Below are 23,851 nucleotides of genomic sequence, written 5' to 3'. Positions count from 1 at the left end.
GAATGACATTTCTCTGTAATTATAACTGAGTTCACCAACTCCTTTGCTCATTTACCAAGAAGAGGCAATAAAGGTAAAACCAAAATTAGAAGTCATGTCTGTCTTGTTCCAACGTTGCAATTACAAAGCTGTTGCTAATGTCTTTCAGTCATTAGCACATCAGCTGGATATAAAAGGCTTTCTAATGAAGCACAAGTTAATGTTCAGTTTACAGAGTAATTCTCCATTAGCTAAGGGAATTTACCACTGGGCTTTTAAAAGTTCATCTCCATAGCAGTTCTTAAAATAAAGACCTACTCGTGCAAGTAGGTTTCAGTAAGTGGTGAAAAGACATAAAATAAACAGCATTTATCCAGGACTAAAACTAACAATGCATTCATTAAAGGTTTCTAGGCAAAGAAGCGTGTAGACTGACAGCAGTGCCTTAGATCCTAGCAAGCAAATAAACATTTCTATCCTCAGCTGTCCCAAAAAGAGTTCTGTGAGTAATTGCAGAAGTACAAGAATACATCCGTGTGCAGAATTGTATACCAGAGAAAACTATACAGCGGCAAGTAAGAACAGCAAAATAAATAAGTTTTCCATAAACAGCAAATCAAATCTCCCTTCCATGCCTTCAGTCCTGAGAAGGTGATTTCTCATTCATAGCCTCCTTCTAGTGACCAGATTAATCTTTGCTGCACAGAGCTGATGGGATCTGGTCCTACTTCCTTATGAGACCTGTGAGATGCAGGAAGATCATTTTTTCTGATCTTTGCTCATATGGAGTTTGAGGATTCAAACTGATAACACGTTAAAAATGGCCATTAACCAAATAGATTTAAATAAACCTGTATTTGAGGAGAAGATACAGCTGAATTCAGGCGTGAAGCTTTCATTTTGGAACTGTCGCGTTAGGTAGCATACATGACTTAATCATGTTTAATTGTTGCTTTTTGAACAGTTGAACCTTTCATTTGACCTATAGTCCTTTGTCCTTAACAAATGACTGTATTTTTTCTGTCGTTTCTGTCACAGAGGTTTCTTTTTTTTTTTCCCTCACTCCACAGCTACCCATTTCTCTTTCCTTCCCACTTGGCACAGCTGCTGTCAAGTCTGATAGCAGTCATGTGGGTCATCCCTTCACTTTTAGTCTAAGCTGGTTTTGGCACATTTTTAATTTTGTAAGGCTTACATCTACCTCAAATGAACCTGGTTCTTAAGTAAGTGTTCAGTCCACATCACTTTCATCCATACTATACTGACATTATCAAATCTCCTCACTGGCTACAGGAATAAGGTCTTATTTTCCAACTGACACGAACAACTAAATCTGTGCTAAATTATCTGATAAATGAGAGAGTGTGAAGTGGATTGGAAAGACGAAAACCCAAGAAGAAGCAGTAGCATCTTAAGAAATGTTAGATGCAGTTGAAAGAAGTGAGCTGACTCCTAAAATTTCCCTGACTCAACATAAATATCCTAATCCTGACTGGGCTCTATTTAGGGTTAAATAACGTAGTTATAACAGTTAAATAGAGGAGCACATGCAGTCTTGATGGTCCAAATAAGTGTGTATTTTGGGCAGTGAGTGCTGTCATTCCTCTCAGGAACCTTTCATCACTAGTGAATAAGCTCTGCATAAACAGATCAGCTTTGGTGGTTTAAACCAGCTATTTATGTAACACACAAATGAAATTTCATACTGTTACCACAATCTAAAGTGTTTTGTTTCCTCATCTCTTCTGCTTAAGAGGAGCTGATAACTTTTATCTTGTTCCTACTGTAAAAAACATGCAAACCGTATATTTAAGTCAAAGTGCCCTGGGGGATATAATTTAAAAGGAATAGTATGCTATGATTGCTTCTCCCCTAGAACACTGCAAACTGCAGTGTGGTTTGAGAGTTTGCCGTTTGAGATCTCAGTATTTGCGACTGCATCTGCTAAGATCGTCTTCCACACGTTTGTTTTATCACTTCTGTTTGCTTTGCTGCAATCTGAATGCTAGCTGCTGCTCTCCAGTGATTTTTGTCAAAATATTCAGTAGCTTCCTGGTGAATTTTTAGGTAAGTCAAGAAATTCTGCTTTAGATTCTTTTGTATTTACACACTTTTTCCCTGCCTCCTCTTTTCAGTGTTATGTATTTCTCTAGATTCTAGATTTTGCTACCACTTCATAAAATCTCACAGCTAAATCATTTTAACAATTCAAGTCCAATATGAAAAATTTTACAGAATATTATTAAGATTAAGCTACGGCTTCTGAGTTTTTTGACATTTCATATTTTTTCATATGTACTCTTCTAGAACAATTTTGCAGCATGCAGTAACAAAACTAAAATGTTGGTTTGGCCTCTGCATTTCAGTACTACAATTAATCCTCATTGCTCCCACCTATGGATAGCTGGCAATGTGAAGGAAGAAGTTTAAAGTCTATGTGTATAGTTTAAAAAGGATTTATCTGGTGCTACCAGAAATTACTTCTGAGTTTAGTTCTTGTTCTGACCTGGAAACTTCTCACTCTGACTGGCATCAGGACTAGATCCAATCTATCTTGCTTCTGTGGATGCAATCCTTCTTTCCTCCTGTTCCATGACAGGTAACCTGGGGTCCCAGCTGGTTGAGTATAAAGAAGAGATGTACATAACATCTGACTGTGGGAACACATGGCGTCAGGTAGGAAACGGAAATCATCAAAGGCATGTAATTTAATTTTAATTACCAAATGTAATTAATTTCATAATTGTTAGCTAACATTTACAGGCCCATTCTTTGGAGGGAGCTGGCTATTATTATCTTCGTTTTGCTTCAGAACTGGGAGAGACTTAAGAAGGTGATTTGCAAAGTGTCAAATTACCAGCTTCTTTTGAAACTTTAATATTTTGGCCTATTTAAAGATCTTCTATGTGTCTTGCATAAAAAACATAGTGTGTTTAGGTTTTTAATAACGTAAGTAATATTCCTATCCTGTTGATGAAGTGGACTTGTGCTAGATCTTGCAATACGAATATTCCAAGCTAAAAGACATGGTTTAGGTAGAAAGGTAGAAATTCTTCTGCTTCATAATCTGAAAATTGGTATTTAAGGTTAAACTTCTATTCTACATTGAAACTGAGAAAGCAAAAAGATATTTAAAAACAAAACAAAACAATACAACTTTGAATGTCTTTTAGTATAATGTAATCATTTCTGGGACTACAAAAACAAAAGCATTAAAAAAAGAACAGTCATGTAGTAGCTGTAATCCCATTTGAAATCTCAATGTCTTTCGCTCCTGATGTCCAGTGTCAATTTAAGCATTGCACCTTTATTATGTATTTTTTTGTAAATTGCTCTGTCTCAGCAATGCTTAATCACAAGGACATTTTCTTTCTATGTGTACATAGCAACAACACACAATATCAATATAGGTATCTCTTATAATGTATATCCAGGAGAAAAAGAAACACACTCAAAGGACCAAAGTATGTCAAAAAATTAATTTAATTTCAGCTAATCTAGTGTTCATCTGAAATAAAATTCTGTTATTTTCTGCATACAAGTAATGTTTTAACTAGTGTTACTGTTCTTGGAGAGTTTGAGTTTAAGAGGAAAATACAGAAATTTTGTTATATTGCTGTTGTAGAATGCTATTAATACTCTACGTAAGGACTTATAAAAAGAAGTATAATATTCTTGTCATGATAATGCCCTTTGAGGTTTACAAGATAAAATTTTATGCCAAATTCCTTCTTGAAATCTAGTATATGATAAATAGATGTTTACATGCAAAAGTTTTCCAAGATTTACAGTGGGTACTGTGTTGGCTAATACTTCACAGAGGTTTCTCTAGTAATATATTGCCACCATTTGCCAAAGTTCTATTGTTTTTCTGGGATGAGAAATAGGAAGAAAAGAGTGAAGGGGATCAAAATCATATTTTTGCTCCTTTTTATTTTTGAGACATTCAGGCAAATGAAATGTGATGAAACTTGACATTAAGGTGGCTGTTCATGCTGTAAAACCAACCACAAACTGATCCCTTATTATGACAGTCAAAATAAAACCCACCATAGCTAGCTTTATTTAACTGAAACTGCTAAGAAACCTTTGAAAGACCTAACTCAATATTATCCAAATGGAACGTAGATTATTGCATGTATTTTAGGTTCATCATCAAACAGTTCTTCAGAGGACAGTGATACTTTTAACTTCTGTTGGAGGTCATGCAACAGAAAACAAGACTTCCACCAGATGATGTGGGAATTATTTAGACAGTAAATTACAGGTCTTGTGAGTGGGCAAAAGCAGAACAAAGCCCATGTTTTGGCACAAGTAGGTAGCTTTAAGTCACTGATTTGGAAACTTTGCAGATGTCATTGAGTGCCTGTCACCCTTCTCACATGCCACACACGATGTTGCAGACCTCTCTACAGAAAAGAACAGAAGCACTCTGTTTGCATAGAGTGACAGAGAAATGCAGAAAAGTAAATATAAAAGATTTAGGAGAAAAGATAGTTCAAGGAATTTATTTAAAGTTTTCCTGAAATAATAGCAGTATTGATTCGTAGGAATATAGGGCTGGGAGGAGGGTTGAAGAACATGTAATTCAGCTGTGTGCTCTGAGACATCAAATGTACTAGAAACATCTCTAACAGAGGTTTGCCAGACCTATCTGTTAATCCTTCATGTAGGAGATTCTACACTCTGGCTACATGGTGTTTCGTCATTCTTCATAGATTTTTCTGAATATTTAACGTAAGCTGACTATGCTTTTTCGCTGTTGTTCTTGCAGTTTCAAAAATTCTGCAAGATAAGTTGATTTCTTCTTGTCTTTAGAAGGGATTGGTTTCCTATCACCTTTGAATAACTTTTCATATGTTGAAAGGTGATTGACATTGCTGGCACCTTATTTCAGATTTCTCTTCTTTGCACTAGCACCACACTGTTGACTCAGATTCAGTCTGTGATTCATAACTGGGACCAGTCTCAGAGTTCCTGATTTTGTAATACATTCTCAATATAACAGTGATCTACTGATTGTTTTCCTTCCATGATTTCTTAATCAGCTGTATATGCTGAAATGATTTCAACTGGACCTGTATTTCTGTAGCTTGCATATGGTAAGGTTCAGGAAGACTTAATATGGTAGGATATACAGCTGATGTTCATCGGTAGAAATAAAAATTCCTAAGTGAGAGTTTTTTGAAACTAAGTAAATACTACTGATAAACAAAACAGTAAAAACAAGAATTTTGTTTATAGGTAGTCACAATACCACTTAGACTCACTCCAGTGTTCTTCTGCCTTTCTGTTGCATGATGCCTGAGCTGGTATCTCTTGAAACAGTTGCTTCACTACATACTGTTTTAAGGCAAACTGAAATTTGTGAGTGTGTAAATCTGTGACTCTCTACAACATTGCACTGTAAAGAACAGTAGTTAGGAGCTGTTGATAAGCAGCTTAAACAACCATGCAGCAGCAATGGTCTGACCTGTGGGAGAAGGGAATGTTACTTTGACATTACCATTAACTACGTAGGCTTAGGTCATCTTAAGTGAACCACAAAGATGTAGCCTAAGGTGAGCTTCTGGGACAGTATGTCTGCTTGTAAGATTTCTCTGTCTATTATACCAGGAAAACAATACCATAAAAGATGTTAATGAATATGGTACTGAGTCAGAGACAAACACAAATCTTACATTCTGTGAGAAATGGGCTGCCTTTGAACACAATTTCAGGTTTTAAACATTTTTTTCCCCTGTGAAGCCTTTTTTTTTCCCATCCTGATTTTTGAAATATTAGGATACTCTCTCAAATGCTAAGGATGACCTTGTGTGCATTTGGGTTTTTTATGGGTTTGGTTGGTTTTTGGGTTTCCTTTTAATTATTTCTGTTTACAGTTATGGTTGCCATTGCTATTTCAACAGCATCTGTTACAACAGTGTGCATGAAAGAGGGCAAACAGAATAATAGAGGGGCCTGGCTGTCAAAAGAAATGGCTTAAATAAAAGGAAAAAATCAGCAACAAAGAACCTTTCATATTTGATCAGCTACCCTAGTAGGTAGTGTAGCAACAAAGTGCTCAATTAGGCTATTAAGGTTGCACATAAAGTCTTTTATTTATCTAGGAATTGAATCTAGATCTCTGGAGCTTTAGTCCAGTGCTTTGTTTGCTGGAATATTATTTTTCTATGCCAAATCCTTTTGAAGCAAATCAATTTGGAAAAACCTTTCTTTAAGCAAGAAGACTCGTTTTTCTGCAGACATATTAAGAGATGGATGGTAACGCTTTTAAGCATAACAGGAAAGGCTGCAATCCCAGCCTCTCACCCTTGGGAAGGTCCAACCATCTCATTCTTGTGTAGAAAACCCTTTGCTTCTTGATTTGAATTTAGAAATGGATGTCAGTTGATGAGAGAAGCAAGTGACCTTGTACGTTTTTGGTTACTTTTGAAACCTCTGTATCTCAGAGTAAAACTGTACAGAGTGTATTTCTCTAGGATCATTTAAGTATGTTTTCATTGATTTAATGCAGCTCCCCTAATTGCTCCCAGCAGGTACTCTGGCCTGAAATAGATGCAGAAGTTGTTAGGACAGACAGGGAAAAAACATTTAGAGCAGAGGGAGGAGAGCAAGATAAAAGAAGTTGACATTGATTATAAAGCACCTAACACGCTTGAAAAATTACGGAAGTGAAAACATAGAAATAGGTTATAAAAATCTGGTGCTGTGGGGGCAGGCTACTAGGAAGTATCACAGTAAATTTATTACCTAGCTTCAGTTAGTGGAGGGACATATATCAGAATTCGTGGCTGACTGTGAACACACATAACTCATGTTCCTGGTTTTGAACTTCAGCTCTGACACTAGGACCACCCTTGCCTAAATCCTTTGCAAACTGTTTTCGGTTTGTTTCCAGAAAGTAGAGATAAATGTTTATTTTTGTGCTGACCTCCACAGGCATGAAATTGTGAATTCTTTTCAATGTATTGAAGATGAAGAGTTGTCTTCATAAGAAATTTCATATGTTTTGATTATAAAATGCTTGAAATGTGTGCAAGAAGAGCTTGATATAAAGATGGCATTAATATGCCTATAATGCATCCTATGTGCTTTATAGTGTGCTAGAGCTTGGGCACTAAAGTGGTGCATGAGGAAGTGCCATGGTGCATCTCTGATAAAACCTAATTTAAGTAAAGTAATGCAGATACTAGCTTCCTTTATCTTCAGTATGATGGTGAAGCTTTTGGAGACTTTCTGTCTCAGCATATACTGTTTCATTTTGATCTAAGCAAAATTTCAAAGTTTAGATGAGGATCAAAACTCTGCTTGATTATCTGACTCCAGCTGATCTCATCGTTTTGAAGTGCATCTAAAATTAATGTCTGTCCTTTACTGAGTTCTCTTCTAAAACATGCAGCTGTGTGGAACAAGGAGATAGAACTGGAAATGCCTGATAAACTGGTAACATTGAAAAACAGATCAGCACTTGAAGCCCTAGGATTCCCATAAAATATGCTCTTACTAGATGAGAGGAAGACTGAATTTTCAACCGAAATTAAATGTTTACTGTTTTTGAAGTAATTGTGGTTGTGTTAGGAGATACTTTCTCCCACTCTGATTCAGTCTTGCTGATAAATCCTCTAAATGTAACATTTAGTATTGTGAAAAAAAAGAAGTGTGTACTGTTGTATTCTTTCATTCACAACAAATTTCACCTTTTTCACCTTTTCTTTGTCAAAGGCAGTAGATGCTGCCTGTTTGCCTATAAAGTGCTAAGAGTGTGTAGTAACTTTCACTTTAGCACTTGTTATTATATTAAATGAACTTTCACAGATTAATAACATAAGTAAATTCTATCTTAAAAAAGATTTCAGTTGTTAAAAAGAGAAGATATGTTCCTGTTCATTTGTCTTAGTACTACTGATGCCATCTAGAAAATGAATGAAAATAATTTAGGAAAATTTGAATCCTTTATGCCATGAAATCAATATTATGTGCATTTTGGTTCAGAACTCAGAGCACCCTCTGTGGGAAATCACATAAAGTTTGAATTTAAATATATCATTGGCACTGAAAATGCAGAAAAAAAGTGCCTGCACTGATTATTTCAAGTTCTGTAGAGTCTGGAGGACATAGGAGAGAGTCACAGAAAGCAGTACTTTTCCCATTTTTCTGAGAATTAGACTACAAAGCATTTTATTCTGCAAGATACATGGAATATGGCGAATGCTGAAATAAGGTGATAGGTCACTTGGTGATATATAAAAGGAAGGAGTGCAGAATGCATACTGTGAGAAATATAAGCTTGGGCTAAAATCACTTTAGACAGTTTAATCTGACTGTGATTTGAACCTGAACATTTTCTGATTCACCTGCCTAACTTTCTTTTCTTTTACAGCTGGGAGAAATATAAGAGCTAAACTTACTTTTATGGCTTTTCAATTTGAAGTGTGGACATTATAAACTGTATAAATCTTTTAATCCTAGTTTATTCATACATTTTATTTCTGCTGTTTTGTACATTTGCTTAGCTGGCCTTTTTTGTCTGACTTGTAGGTCTTTGAAGAAGAGCATCACATCTTGTACCTGGACCATGGTGGAGTTATTGTGGCCATCAAAGACACCTCTATCCCTCTGAAAATACTCAAGTAATCCTACCATCAGTTAGAGTAGAGCTATTGTGTATTTGAGGTCTCAAGCAAGGTTCAGAGTTTAAGATGAACATTTCAGTGTTATCATGTATGAAATGCAGGTGGAGTCAGCCTAATTTAGCATTCCTTAAGTCAACAAAATGCAGGTGGATATTTTCTTAAATATTACTTCGTGGTGCTGAAGGTACCATGACATAATGCACTAATCATAATAAAATTTTCTTGCACCACTGTAGGTATTTTTGCTTAAAAGGCTATCCTGGAGCTCTACAGTACAAGAAATGTTCAGCATGATTGTTGTCTGCTGCTGGTTTGCACCAGCAGCATATGGCAATGATACTCAACTTCTAGTGTATATGTGGCTTATTTATCCAGTCAGGATAACTCATTCATAGTGTAACACAGCTCTGTCCCCTTCAAGGGCCACAGTGAATGAAGAAGCTGGAGAATAGCTCTGAGTTGCTCTGGCAAGAGCACTATAGTGTAGACTTGGGACCCAATGGGGAAAGGACTTACATGTGTTTAGGTGCTGTGTAACACAGTATGCAGGAAGCCCAGTTCATCTGAGATAATCATGCACAAGTTAGCTGTAGTTTGCATAGATCCTGCCATATGCAACAAATGGCCTTCTCAGCTTGATTGGCAGGAAAGGTTTCCTTCAATTCATTTCGTTATAAAACATCAAATTTTAAACTGCATGATAGTGAAGCAAAATATGGTAACCTTATGCTGTGGCATACAAAGCTATCATCTTTGGCACAAAAAAATGAAAGATCTTTGTCACTTGTGAGTAGGGTCATTTTTGCATCATTGTGTATTCACTAATAGGAACAAGGCTATGTACTTGGTAAGCTAGAATGAAAGCCATCGTTAACCTGCTACCCAAAAGACCTGAAGGAAATGTACAGAAGAGTAGAGACTTTATGTTGGGTGCACAGGCTAGTTGAAATATGTTTTTTTCTGATTCATCAGCATCTTTTGCAAAATTTCAGGTGGATGTTAGCACTACTGAAGGCCATCATCTTAGTGCCTGCAGTTACCACACCTCTCACATGTTTTAGCAGTTGGGCTCTTTTGCCTCTCATGTCTCCCTGACCTCTGCTTAACAAGTCTCTAACTCAGAGAGCGCGAGAAAGAATGAAGAGTAAATTTACTTGCTCTTGAACCTACAAGGTTGCAAGATGGTTTGTTAGCAGACTTCAGTTTTTATCTGCCTGAGAATTTCCATTGTTGTGGCACGTTTATTATACACCTTCTAATAAAGATGTGAGCCAATGGACACATTGCTGAGAAAAAGATCATATTAATATGATATACTATCTGGGAATATTGTATTTCGGTCATCATAAATTCTGAGGTTTAGTAGCGAGGGGATTTTTCTTTGAATGAATGAATTCTGTTTTGTATAATACTTGTAAATTAAGAGCATTTCTGCTTTTTGCAGGTTCAGTATAGATGAAGGCCAGACTTGGAGTACACATAATTTTACAAGCACTTCAGTATTTGTAGATGGATTACTTAGTGAACCTGGAGATGAAACACTGGTCATGACGTAAGTTTCTCCTTTTTCAGGGCTTTCTCTGCTTATACACTTGAGCATATTTTTAGTGGTGGATGTTTGAGATAGTCCTTGGGTCAGTGGCTTTTGCATCTTGCAGTCACGCAGACTCTTACAGAGATGTCTAAACAGCCCTAGTATGCAACCTGTTTTCGAAGTTGTCTGTGTGCAGTATTTCAGATTGTAAAGATGAAGTGTTACACTCATATGAAACTTTGCAACATTATCACCAGAGAGAATGGAAAAATAGGACTGCAAACACAAATCTGAGAAACACAGGTAAAAAAAAAGAAGCTATTTCCTGCATTTTTTCTGTTTTCTACAGATTCTTAAGCATACTTCAAAAATGTGAACTGTCTATCCTTTCTTCTTGTGAAAATTGTCTTCACATTGTAAACAACTATACTGTTGTCCTAGTAACTAGCACTGAAATACTTTGTGTAGCCAAACAGTATGCTGACAAACACATGCTTTTATTCTGTGCAGTGATGGAGGCAGATGCTATGAACAGAGTTAAAAATAACCAAATTCAGCAACTCAGGCCCCTGTTTATCTGTCTTTTTCCAATGGGACAGGGACATCTGGATCTGAGCTGCAGGGTTTGCTTCATCTATAGCATAAATGCTGATATTTTAGAAGTTTCTGAGAGCAAAAAAACACCTGCCCAATTAGGGAGAAAGACACATGCTGACTTCAGTAGGAAAGCAGAATACATTCAGAGATGTGCACTTATCAGAACAACTTGTGGAGTCCTTTATATTGGAGCTCAGTATGTCCATGACAAGCTTTTTCTCCTAGGAGTTACAAACAAAGCTGCTCTTGACATGAACCAGTAGCATTTTCCCAGGAAAAAAAAAAAAAAAAAGCTAGCATAGAGTTGTGTAAAGGATCCTCAACAGCAATCCTACCCAATCCTACTACAAAAGCACTGTGCTGAGTTCATAATGCTGTACTGTACAGAGGTGAATTTGGTCTATTAGTTATTTCTTTCTCTATTGTCCCATTTATCCTCAATTATACATATATGACATGAGAAGAACAGTACTATCCCACCATCTTCCCCTTCTCTCAAGTGTAGGGTTTTTTATGTTATAATATATGCCAGAGATCCTTATGCCTCTGGATGAAGGATTTCCACTGATTTCAGTTTAAGCAGAGGGATCAAAAGCTTATCCTAAACTGCACTTGCTGGCAGATAAAACGATGTGTGATGACTATGTGCTCTGGGGTATTTTTCATATTAAGTAACATTAAAAAGAGTGATTTTATGAAGATGTGTTTAAATATCTGGCTGGACGAGCTAAAGAGCTGTTGTAAAACATGATGCTTTTTTGAAATCATCCCTCTGAAATATATAAAACTGTAGCTAGATTTGGTGCACGAGCCCAGATTGGCAAAAAGCAGATATGGGTTGGGTTTTTTTGTATGTGTCTAAGGGCAGAACAAGAATCTGACTGCAGCATTTCCGTGCCAGGCTTGTAGGATCTTACTCTGCAGTTAGTTCTACTGAACATAAAGGACATCAAACACTACCACAGACCAGCCCTGAAGACTTGCAGCCTTCTTGCCAAACTCTAAAGATAATAAGAATAAACCTGCAGTATGTGTTTCCTTGTTGCCATTGTATCATCTGCCTTGCTTCTCCTGCTGCTGCTTTTGACTGGGTTTTACCTTCAGGGTGATGTTAAATGCCCAGTGGTGCTCTATCTGACTTTGCATCAAGGCCTTTTGTCATTCTTTCTGGCTTAGGTCATTTTGTCTCAAAACGTCACGCTTGTACTGAGTTGCTGTGCATGACTTAATCTGCAGTGATGTGCTGTTTTTGAGAAATGTCATCCACTGATACACAGTCCCTCGGAGAAAAAAATAACCAACCATGTCATCTTTTCCATTTTATTAGATAAAAAGTATTTTTACTTCTGGGTAGAACATGGTAAGATGAACTTGTGTATGGTAATGGAAATGAATTAGTAGTGTCTTTCACCCTGAGGAACCCCCAAATCCATTAGTAAGGACCTAGTCTGACATTTTTCACTGGTACAGGAATTTCAGTTTCTCCCTTTGGTAGGGAGTTTGTTTGAATAAGGACTTTGACTAAAAATTCCAATGTCAAAATCTGCATAAATTAGGAGAGACAGCATAATTCTGAAGCAGGAAGGCAATAACTCAAAAAATGTACAGCAGAATTGTGGACCCGACACTTTCATTTAAAGCTTGTAGAATAAACTCATAGAAGAGTCAAAGAATGTTTTACTTGTATTGAAAGTGGGTGTAACTGTAGAGTAAAATCCAGCTTCCACTGAAGTCATTGTAGGGATTTCCCTCAAGGTTTTTATTTTATATTAAAAAAAAAAATCCACAGAAAGATTATCTGGTAAAAACATTAAGGGACCTGGTAACACTGTGTGTAAGAGAATTCTCCTTCTCTAGCATGGTGACTGGGGCATTGAGCTGTATTGTAAGGAACCTCCTTTTTATCTCCTGTTCTGTCCTAACTTATCTTCAGTGGTAAGATTTGCTGAAGAAACAAAAGAATGTCAACCTTGTTACCTCAAATCTTGCCATTTCATAAAGGTTTGTGTTTTCTCCAAAACAGAGAAAAAAACAAACATTGACTTGTCAGAAGTTTTCATAAAACTGAATCGTCATCTGCCAGTCAACTTTAATCTAAATCATTCATGCAAATCCCCTGCAGTACTCAAAATACATACACTCAAATGCCAAGGAATATGTATTTTATTCCACTGTGCTCTGCAATAGAACTAGTTAAGATTTTTAGGAGTTTTATCTGGTAAAATATTCAAAAACTTCAGGAAATTCATGCTGTATAAAATCAATTTCTAAATAGACTTAGTTAAGAGTTTTAGGAAAGATAATCAATAAAGTATTCAAAAATTTAGGGAACTTGATCTGTGTAAAAATGAATTTTTACATGAAGAACTCATATTCATTATTTATTGCAAAATTAATAAGTAAGGTTTGCTAAGAACTGTTCTCAACTACTTGATATATATTCATAAAAATAGCGCATGGTCACGTAGACTTTCTTTTGTTCTAAATTCAAGAGTGAAATTTACTGCAACCTAGTGTTATACCTAACAATATATTCTATTTGAGAAAAATTACTTAATAACGCTGGATTGAGTAATGGCCTAACTCAGTGGAAAAAGGAAAAATTTGAGTCTGAAATATTTATGTTCCTCTTCAGAGGAAGTAGTTCATATAATGAAGGTTTCAAACTTGTTAAAATGTGTTCGAAATCACAGTTCAGCTTCTGGGAATGTTTCCCAAACAGGCTTATTCAGATTGCAGTGGAAACCCAGTAGGCATGTTAACCACAGTACTGCAAACTATGGCCCCTTTTAAAGGCCTGGAAGAAGTTACATAAAAAGTCAGCTTTTCTTTATGTCAGGTAGAATCAAAATCTTCCTTATGGGTAACTGTATTTTTTTCCAGAGGGATTTTATTTTTTTTAACTAAGGTCTTACAGAGTAACAACATAAGATGCTGTTGGGATCTATGTGACATCTCTGAACTGCAGGACTCCTGCATGTGCGTTTTGCTGTCTTGGCAGTTCGTTGTTGCATTCCTATTGGGTTCCTAGGTGATAACTGAAGAAATAAAATAATCTAGTTTCAACTTAATGAAAACAAGATGGATATGACACTAACAGATACTAGATATTGGGAGAACCATGTGATTTTTTTTCAGCTGTCAATTCTGCTAGGAATGTCCACCTCACCTTTAACAACATCAATAACAGTCAACACTAGATGTAGTGCATGAGGCTTCTTGTTGTGCCACATGTGGCAATATGCTACCTTTCTGATGTCTTCGAGTATCTGTCTTGGTATGAGCTAGAACAGAACTACTTCTGTTCCATGACTTTACTTTTCAGCTCAGTCTCTTCTAAGCAACTGCATTTTGTGAAGTTAACAGCAGATTTTTTCATACAGTGTCTGCTTCTAGCAGTGATAACACTCGATGTCTATAGTTACTTCCAAGGATTGGTATGGATTTTTTATTTCAATTGGTAGGATTGCTTATACTTTCTCCTGTGCAGACCAAGGTCATTGCTAAATGTTGTGTAACACATTGGGGTGCCATAAAGTAAGAGACCGCATCTGCAGGGAGGAGCAGAGAAGACAGGTGACCCTAAACTGACCAACGAGGTATTCCATCCCATGTATATCACATTCGGTATAAAGCTGAGAGATCACAAGGATTAAGGTCTCTTCTTCATCTGAGGAGGACTCTGTCCAATCTGTCTTTGATCCAAATCCATGCATTCCCAAATCTGATTCCAAAATCTAGCTCCTGAATCTGCTTCCAGTCTGCTGCTGAGTCCAATACGGGACTTGGCCAGTGCCTGCTCCACAGTGTCAGTGGTGATGGTGATGTGATGTAATTGCCATTGATGGGTTGGCTTCTATATTGGGTTTGTAAATACTTGTATACATTTAATTTTATTGGTTTATTTTATTAAAGCTCTTTTAGTTTTCCAATCTGTAAGTCTCTTATTCTCTTTCTCTTCACCTTTGGGAAGGGAGAGGGGTTAATACAGAGTATCTGTATTTTGACTAGTGGCTAGTCCAGCCCTGATCCTTGACAGTATCTTGGAGGAGAAGTGGAGGTGCTTCTCTGTGTGGACAATTGTTCATTGCTAACTTTCTCATACTGCAACTCTTAAAAAAGGCAGATAAATAGTAAATAAAGCCTCATTATATAGAAGAATAGCTGATTTGCTAAGGTAACATCGAAGTTTTATTTGTAGCCAGTTAATGTCTTGTTTGGGAAGCATTGTTCAGTTATGAAATGTCTGTTCTGCTCTCTGCACAATGAGGAATATTTCTATCTGACTGTAGATGGAGGAAACACAGAAAGACAGGAAGAGAATGGTGAAAAAAAGCATTGAAAAAGCAAACAGGTTACTCTGTTCCAATCCAGTCTTAGATTTCAACCAATCCAGATGCACAGGATTGTCCAGATTGGATTGTCCAGTCCAGATTGCCTGTTTAGTGGCAAATCTAATGCTTTTACTGGGCTCTCTGTGAGCACAGATGGTAGCAAAGCAAGTCAGTCCATTTTAGTGTCACTGCCAACCTGTAATCTTGGAGCCAAGACCATGGGACTGCCCCTGTCTCTCCCTCTGCTCAAAAAGTTTCATGAGTAAAGCTCTGTTTTCTTCTTTTCTTTCTGTAGAGTTTTCATAACATATTGAGAAGCATGGGAACATGATGCTTTTGATTTCTTCCTAAAGCCCATATATAGTACATTTTGAGGACAGATCTGGAAATATATTTGAATGGGGGGACCAGAAAGGTTAGAAATCCATGTCCATGTAAGAATCTTTTCTCACTGTCCCTCTTTGAAGAAAAAGTGAAAGACAGAAAAAGGATGACACAATGGTGTCTTTTCATTCAGTGTCTTTGTGTCAATTTGAGTCCTTGTCACTGAGTGAGTGGCTGCGGCTGTGGTCCTCTAACTTCTCTTTCAGGGAGACAGTTCCATTTTAGTTTCTAGTTCTAATAAATGGTGATGATGAGACAGACATTAGAAACTTGGGCCAATAATAATTTTTTTTCAAAACATTTTATTTAATTTTGAGTGGGACCTTGAACTCAATTTTGCTTCCAAAATGGAGGAGCTACAATGTAGGTGACCACAGGCTATTTACTCTGTCTCTACCAGGTGAAGTCTGAGTGAAGAATTTCCTACCTGAAACAAAAGAGACATGATGTTTAAATATCTGAGTAGAGGGGAAAAAAAAAAAAAAGTATTAGCTAAATAATCATAATTTTTTGTTAGTATTCCAGATTAGTTTGCTCTTTAAATAAGGTAATAGCAGAAAGCTGAATGATGCAAAGCTATCCTCTACAGTGTCATATGTTTCTCTTTAAATTAATCCATTTTGTTCACTGTCCACCTTGTATTTACTTCTGCATAAGGCATTAAATCTGCATTTTTTTCCAAACAGCTTACATGCTAAAAGAGTGTTCTTGGACAGGAATTTACCAAATAGATGGAAAAAAAAAATATTGGAAGTAATTCACAAACATTATGGAGCCACTGAGCTTCTGGATGAAACAGGAACATGCTCATCCTGCTCCTGGTCATCACTTCTCAGAAACTAGGCATTCATTTCTGTTCTTTTTCTCAAAAAGAGCTGAAACAAAGATGTTTTGGCATTAAAGGATGAATGGCAATTACTACTGGAGGTTGGGGGGGGCACAGGAAACAATGACAAAACATATTTTGAATCAATTTCAAGTAAATTGTTTCCTCCCCTCATTTTTCACTATGGCAGCCAAACCAAAAAAAAACAACCAAACAAACAAAAAAAAAAACACACCATAAAAAATGCTACTCTTCTCTATAGTGCATTAAGTGTATGCATGTGTTTGTAGTTTAGGGCACTGAAATCATAAATGTCTCAGCATATTTGCACGTGATCTGTTGTGCACACGAGCGCTGTTTATGTGCAGTTGCTTTATGTAGGCAGGTGTCTACTTTTGCACATGGAAGCATTCATCATTTCTGTAGTTGCAATTTAGGAAGGCCATGGAAAATGTGACCTCTGTTACAGTCTTTGTGGGAATTAGAAAAATATGCTGAATTATAATTTCGAGGTATAACTGACTGCAGCTTGAATCTTACATTACTTTCATCCGTTTCTCTAGTATGAACCCTTTGGCTTACCTAGTTTTTGTTGATTTTGTAGTGGTGTAATGGAAGCAAAGATAACTGTTTGAAGGAGAGCATGTCAATAAAGATTCATCTGCAATATTCTTTTTGAAAATTATAGGCTTTAAATAAAACCTGCTCTCCCAACCTGTATCCTCTTGATAAATATTTTTATTAATAATTTTATTGCTTCTGTGAGTTGAGGATAACACTACCTGTTGTCAGTGGTTACACTAGAAAGAACTTACATCCTCCTCACCATGACCTCATCACTTTACTCCCTCAGCTTGGTAATTTATTTACAGATTTTGGCATGGGGAGGCCACGTGTCTTGCTGTATGTTCAAAGGTACTATAATAATATGAACTACAACAGGCAAAACACAAATAAGGTTGTCACATTTATTTATTTTTTCAGTTATATTGTCATCATTTGTAGTAAAGGTCTAAGTGGAGCAAAGGACTTAGCTCTTTAAACTCACCATAAATTGGCACGAAACTTCTAACACACTGTTCCTTTCAGGCAAAAGACAGCTGAGAAGGTTACTGCTGTTCTAGTCTAAATGGCTTCTGATAGCTAGTGAGCTGTAAGGTGGATTAAGTATTCACTCTGAAATTGCAATTGTGTTATAAAAATAATCAGGAAGGTGTGACAGTTGTAAAAATTTTTTAACAGTACAGTAAGTTCACTGACAATTTGGTTGCTACTAATATGATTTACTACAGGAGATGAAGCTTTATGTAAGAAACAAGATATAAATACCACTTTTTTAGTATGGCTCTGTGACTGCTTCCATTTAAGTGAATGCTTTCCAAGACAGAGACTGAAAGTTAACATAACTAGAGCCTTTGAGAGTCTGTTTTCCTTTCCCAGTTTGCTCGCATGCTCATGGATTTTGAGGTTTAGATCCACAAAGAATTTCAGGTACCTGCCTTTTTGCACATGCTCAAACATCTTTGCTTAAGTGCTGCCTGGATGAAGTTAGACGTTATCTAAGATAGAGCCATTGAGATTCCCATATCACCTGCATGTGGGGTTCTCAGTTGACCCTGATTCAAATCCTAGGTTTTATTGTCAGTATTTTCATACATTTGAAGACTCTCCAAAAAACTCAGAGGTCCTGTTCCATGCCCCAGTGGTATGTCAAGTTATCAGAGTGTCAACAGGGCAGCGCAGGAGTGTACAGAGAAATTCTACTACCTTGGCAGCATGCTGTTTGGAACACCACAGCTGATGACAAAGTCATAGAGAGGAGAGCAAAAGCCAGCACAGCACTTGGGAGATTAAAGCAATGTGTCTAGAATGAAAGAAGCATCTGATTTCAAACAAAAGTAGCTGTGCATCATGCAGTTGTCATCACTTCTGTAGTCTTCAATACAACTGCAAAACTTGGAGAATTTAAGTTGCTACATTAAACATCTGAATAAATTCCACATGTGCTGTCTTTGTGACAGCAGTATAGCAGGATCACTCCCACTGCTTTGATGTCTTCGAATGTTCTCCTATTCAGCAGTAAGCAGAACTGTTGCACGTTCAGCTATGCTGCTTTGAGGATCTGGTGGATACATCAGACATCAGGCTGCTCAAAGCCATTTTCTTTGTCCAGAGACAGTATGACTAACAGCTCAAAAGAAATTGCTATAATGTTACACAAAATTGATCAAGGCATGTCTTAATTTACGTAACATTAGATGCATGATACGGGACACTGTGGCTAAAATCTATCTGCTCTGGCAAAGAATGTTTTGATTCTGTGAAAGCCTATGAACAAAATCATGAAGAACATGGAGAAAAGCTGAAAGGGATGGCAAGTGTAACGGTTATCAAAAGACGTCTGTGACATGAGATGAGCAATATGCTGTCAAAATCAGGCTCATGGAAGTCATGGAATGAAGTCACGGAAGCCAAATGTTCCCTGATAAGCCTTTGGGAGTCCCAGCATCAGCACTGTCACAGCCACAGTCAAGTGGTTTGCAAGTTACACAGAAAGCAGGCGACAGAGCTACTACTGCCCTTCTAAACCAATAACATCTATTGAATAGATGCTCTTTTCTATTGAATAGAAATGTGAATTTACTGGAAAATATTATCATTGCATGTAATTTCTGTTAAATTAGCTCACCCTATTACAGGCTTTATCAGGAACAGAAATAACCAGCAATCTTCCAGCAAATAGTTTAAATGAGTTAGCTTAAAAACTGCATTAAACTGTCTTGGCTATCAAATGATGCAATCAAATTAAAAAATGATGTGCTCATAAATGAACTAGGAACAAACGTACGAAGTTGTTATGGCAACTGGAACACTGAAGTTAAAATTATGGATCCCAAATTCTTGCAAATAAAAGTAAATTAATTTCCAAGGTAATTGGAATTTCTTTCAGAAATTATTTATCACAGCATCATCTTTCATAGTTTCAACATAATTGATTTGATGTCTTTCTAATGAAATATTATTAATCAAGAAGAAGGTTTTAGTAGCTTATGAATTACTATCATCTTGATATTTAACTTCTGATCATCAGTTACACTTGCTGCAATGTTCCAGTTTTTCCCATTCATATGATTTTATTTGACATATATTTTGCACCTGAGCAATTAGATTGTGACTGTGGTTATGTATTGCTTCATGTAGCTCATTTTTTTGCCTAATCCACTGAATCCTACTTAAAAAATGCCTGCCTTCCTTACATCACAAAAAGTACTTCTTTTTAATTTTAGTGATATTTGGCAATACATTTAAATGGGTTCCTCTGATGTGCCTACAAAGCCTTGTCCTCAATAGGGCAACAAGTGTTATTACAGCAATAGCATTAATAATCATGAGGCCATTTTTTCAAACAGTTTGCTATGCTGGGTGCAGGTAGGGTGCCGAATTCCTTAGGAAATTTGCCCCAGGAATTACAAAGCTGTATGACTGCATTTTTATGGGGTATGTGACTGTGTTGTAACACTTCCTCGAATCTCAGGAATTTTACTTAAGCCAGAGAGTGGTGGAATCAGTGGTGCAGTAACTGTGCTCTGTTAGAACATGATTTTCAGTTTGTAGAATCGGAACAGCCATAATGGAAATGAGGATTTTTTTTTTTCCAAGAGGCTGGACTAACAGGCAGAAAGGTTATTTCTCTTTTGCTAAAAATCCACAGAGGAGAGGCTTGTAGTTCTCCCACTGAAGCAGTGCCTTTGCTGTGAACACATAGAGTTTGCATGTAGCTTCCATTTTATTCTAGTAGAATCTGCATGATTTCTAGGGTAATTTCTGTATTTTTTATATAAGATGTGGGACTGGACCATATTTCAAAAGTTATCTAATTTCTAGCTCTAATCATAGTGTTTCACTGATTCCTTGGTCCAGTGAGGGAGAATAAACAACCTCAATAGCTTCTGTCATTACCATTGCAGAATCACAGAGTCATAAAATGGTCAAGGTGGAAGGGACCTCTGGAGGTCACCTGCCAAACCCCTGCTCAAGCAGGGTCCTCTCAAGCCAGTCACACAATACCTTGTCCAGACAGGTTTTGAATTCCCTAAGGATGGAGACTCCACAATCTCTTTGGGCAACCTGTGCCAGTGCTTGATCACCCTCACAGTAAAAAATGTATTTCCTGATGTTCAAAAGGAACCTTCTGTGTTTCAGTCTGTGCCCATTGCCTCTATTCCTGCCACTGGGCACCACTGGAAAGAGTATGCTGCCATCCTCTTTGCACTAGCCCTTCAGGTATTTACATTGATAAGATTCCTCTGAGCCTTCTTTTCTCCAGGCTGAACAGTCCCAGCTCTGTCAGCCTTTCTTCATAGGAGACATGCTCTAGTCAATTCATCATTTTTGTGGCACTTTCACAGAGTGTTTCCAGTCTGCCCATGTCAGTTGTACTGGGGAGCCCAGACTGGACACAGCACTCCAGGAGCGGCCGCACCAGCACTGAGGAGAAAGAATTAAAGGTTGTGTAGCTGTATCTTTATGTTCATTGATCCTTGTCTTTCCTCCTTCGTGCCCCTTCTCCAGGTTTCCTTGAAGACAAGTCTTCAATCTATAGCAAGATTCTTTGAAGACACTTGGTTGTACTTTTCAGTTTCATCTTTTTAAGAGGAAAAAAAATCTTCAGTCTTTCTTCATTGGTTATGTTTTCTAAACAGCTTATGAGTCATCTTTGCCCCTGTTTAAATTCATTCTTAGTGGGTGTGTACATATGCATGTAGCATCCAAAATTAGACACCATATTCTTTCAGAGGCTCCATTAGTACCAAGTTTATAAAAATAATTGCCTCCATGTCCTCTGTTTTCCGGTTCTGAACACAACCTAGGAATAATATTTTCTTTTGCAACAACATTGCATTCTTGTTTTATTTCCCCAGAATTCCTCAATCCTTTTTTTCAATATTTGAAGCCTATTCTTGGTATTGGTTTTGCACTTTTGTTTTGTCATTGTTTTGTTGTTTTGTTTTGGTTTTTTTTTTTCCCTAGGAGTTCTTTTTGCAAATGGTTTTGGAGTATATCATCATGTTTCATGCATGCTTCCATCAGTCAGTGTCCAGTTGCTTCCATCCATGTTACCCACAAAATTTTGTGTGTTTGTTATTTGATCACATGGGTGGTAATGAAAATATTGGCTACAGACCCATCATATTGCTGTGATACATATCAGAATATTTCCTTGTTTGATAACTAGGAAAATTAATTCTTCTAATTGGATGTGTACTCCCATTCCTTATTACACTGATATTTTCTTTTTTATGTCGAAACAATGTCAGTTAGAACTGTGTAACAGTTTTAACGAAGGTCAAAATATGCTACATTTTCTCCTTTCCTTTATCCGCTAAGCCAGTTACCCTGTAAAAGAAAGAAATTACATTACATTACATGATTTGGTTTTGAAAAATCTGTGGTGGCTGTTTGTTATCATTTTAATTATCTCCAAGGTGCTTATAAGTGGATAGCTTGATAATTTGTTTGATATCTTTGTGGATATCAAAATTAATTCTGTAACTCCCTTGACTCTGTGATGCTGGTTTATATATTGCCATGGTTTGGCCCCAGCTGGCAACTAAGCCTCACACAGCAACTCACTCAGTCCCCTTCAGTGGGTTGGGTGAGAAAGTTTGAAGCTAAAAGCAAGAAAACTCATGGATTGAGATAAAGACAGTTTAACAGGTAAAGCAGAAGCTGCACACTCAAGCAAAACCTGCACACTCAAGCAAAGCAAGGAATTCACTCACCACTTCTCATGGGCAGGCAGGTGTTCAGCCACCTCCAGGAGAGCAGGGCTCCCTCCAGGGAACAGCTACTTGGGAAGGCAGATGACATCACTCCAAACATCCCCTGCTTTCTTCCCTCTACCCCCAGCTTTGTATGTGGGCATGAGATCATATGGTCTGGGATATCCCTTTGGTCAGCTGGGGTCAGCTGTCACGGCTGTGTTCCCTCCCAACTTCCTGTGCACCCCAAGCCTACTCACTGGTGGGGCGGGGTGAGAGGCCTTGACTCTGTAAGCACCACTCAGCAGTAACTAAAACATCCCTGTATTATCAACACTGTTTCCAGCACAAATCCGAAACATAACCCCATGCTCACTACTATGAAGAAAATTAACTCTATCCTAGCCAAATGTGGTTATATATAGACACATATATAAATCATAGAATCATAGAATTGTCAGGGTTGGAAGTGACCTGAAAGATCATCTATTTCCAACCTCTGTGCCTTGGCCAGGGACATCTTCCACTAGATCAGGTTGCTCAGAGCTCCATCCAGCCTGGCCTTAAAAACTTCCAGGGATGTGTGTGTATATATATCTATATATAAAAAATATTTCCCTTTCTGTAGTCATCTGGAATCACCATCATTCTCTATGAGGTCTCCAAGGTGATTATTAGTAGTTCAGAGATTTTGTTGACACTTTTGGGAGAATTTAATTATTCTGTTCTGGACTGAACTCAAACAATGTTCTCCTTTCTTCTTCTTTCCTAACTAATGTGCCTGAGATAGCTAATATGAATGAAGAAAATTTTATTTGTTCCATATAAAATACATTTCTTGAGGCAAGAGTGAAGCTTTGACAGGACTTGGCTCCTTGCATTTGAACATATTTGTTGATAAATGAGTTAATAAAAAAAATGTAACCAGTCTGTAAAGTTTTGTGGTGTCTGAAGAAGCATTCACTGAAGTAGGTAGCTACATAAGCAGATGATGAAGTCTGCCTTATGTTAGTACCTTGTATGGAGGAAAAAAATGATTTAGAAAAGAAAAAAAGTGCAGGTATTTAGCATGCAAAAGACACTTCATGCCTGTCAGCAAAGCCAGTCATATTGAAGCAGGCATTGTGGAAAAAGGACGAGACCACCTAAGTAGTCACTTTATTGAGCATGTAACTACAAGTGAATAAGATTATATGGTGACAGCAGCTCTTAGGATCCAGCTGAACCAGAAAAAGGAACCAAACCCGTAGACCTCAACGAGAGAAGTGGGACCACACACCTGTGTGCCCATATAGCCAATGGACCAAGTCACATTTTTAAGTTTTTGTGTATTGTTTCTACCTCTGAGCCATACGTACATTTAGAAGGAAAGAAAGTCAGACGATCCAAGTCTGTTAATCTCAGAATGTTACAGGAAGAGAATGAGACATACAAAATAAATGCACACATTTCTGTTTTATTAAGTGCACTTCTGATGATGAAGTTTCCTGTGAGCATGGATTGTTTGGTCATTGTAATGTGAGCAATATCTATAGACATCTACATCTCTGTGCTGTGGCTGAGAGGCAAAGACAGCAGAAAGCAGAGGGGGAAATCACTGTACGTCTCTAGTCCTTGTGACTGTTTTTCAGCCTCTTCAGTAGACTTCAGAGCTCTACCTCCATCTACCAAGGAAGATGCTTAATGTCATGATGTTGCCTCTGGCATTCAGAGAATCCACAGTTTCCTCACTTCTGGTCTACCCTAATTCCACTTTGAACCTGGTATTCAGGACAAGAGAACTGACTGTGCACAACAGA

General features: G+C 37.3%; 1 protein-coding gene across 1 annotated transcript in view; it reads left to right on the top strand.

Annotated features, from left to right (window-relative positions):
- Positions 1-23,851, top strand: part of SORCS2 (sortilin-related VPS10 domain containing receptor 2) — a 108,816-nt gene that overhangs the window by 49,381 nt on the left and 35,584 nt on the right. Inside the window, exons 10-12 of the mRNA XM_008948478.1 lie at positions 2,579-2,655; positions 8,521-8,612; positions 10,060-10,167. Coding sequence (XP_008946726.1) covers positions 2,579-2,655; positions 8,521-8,612; positions 10,060-10,167 — 277 coding nt within the window. The remainder of the gene's footprint in view (positions 1-2,578; positions 2,656-8,520; positions 8,613-10,059; positions 10,168-23,851) is intronic.

The sequence above is a fragment of the Merops nubicus genome, unplaced genomic scaffold (genome assembly GCF_000691845.1).
Source record: "Merops nubicus isolate BGI_N331 unplaced genomic scaffold, ASM69184v1 scaffold71, whole genome shotgun sequence".
Lineage (NCBI taxonomy): Eukaryota > Metazoa > Chordata > Aves > Coraciiformes > Meropidae > Merops > Merops nubicus.
The sequence above is the reverse complement of the archived record's forward strand: the minus strand, read 5'-3'. Positions and strand labels throughout refer to the sequence as shown.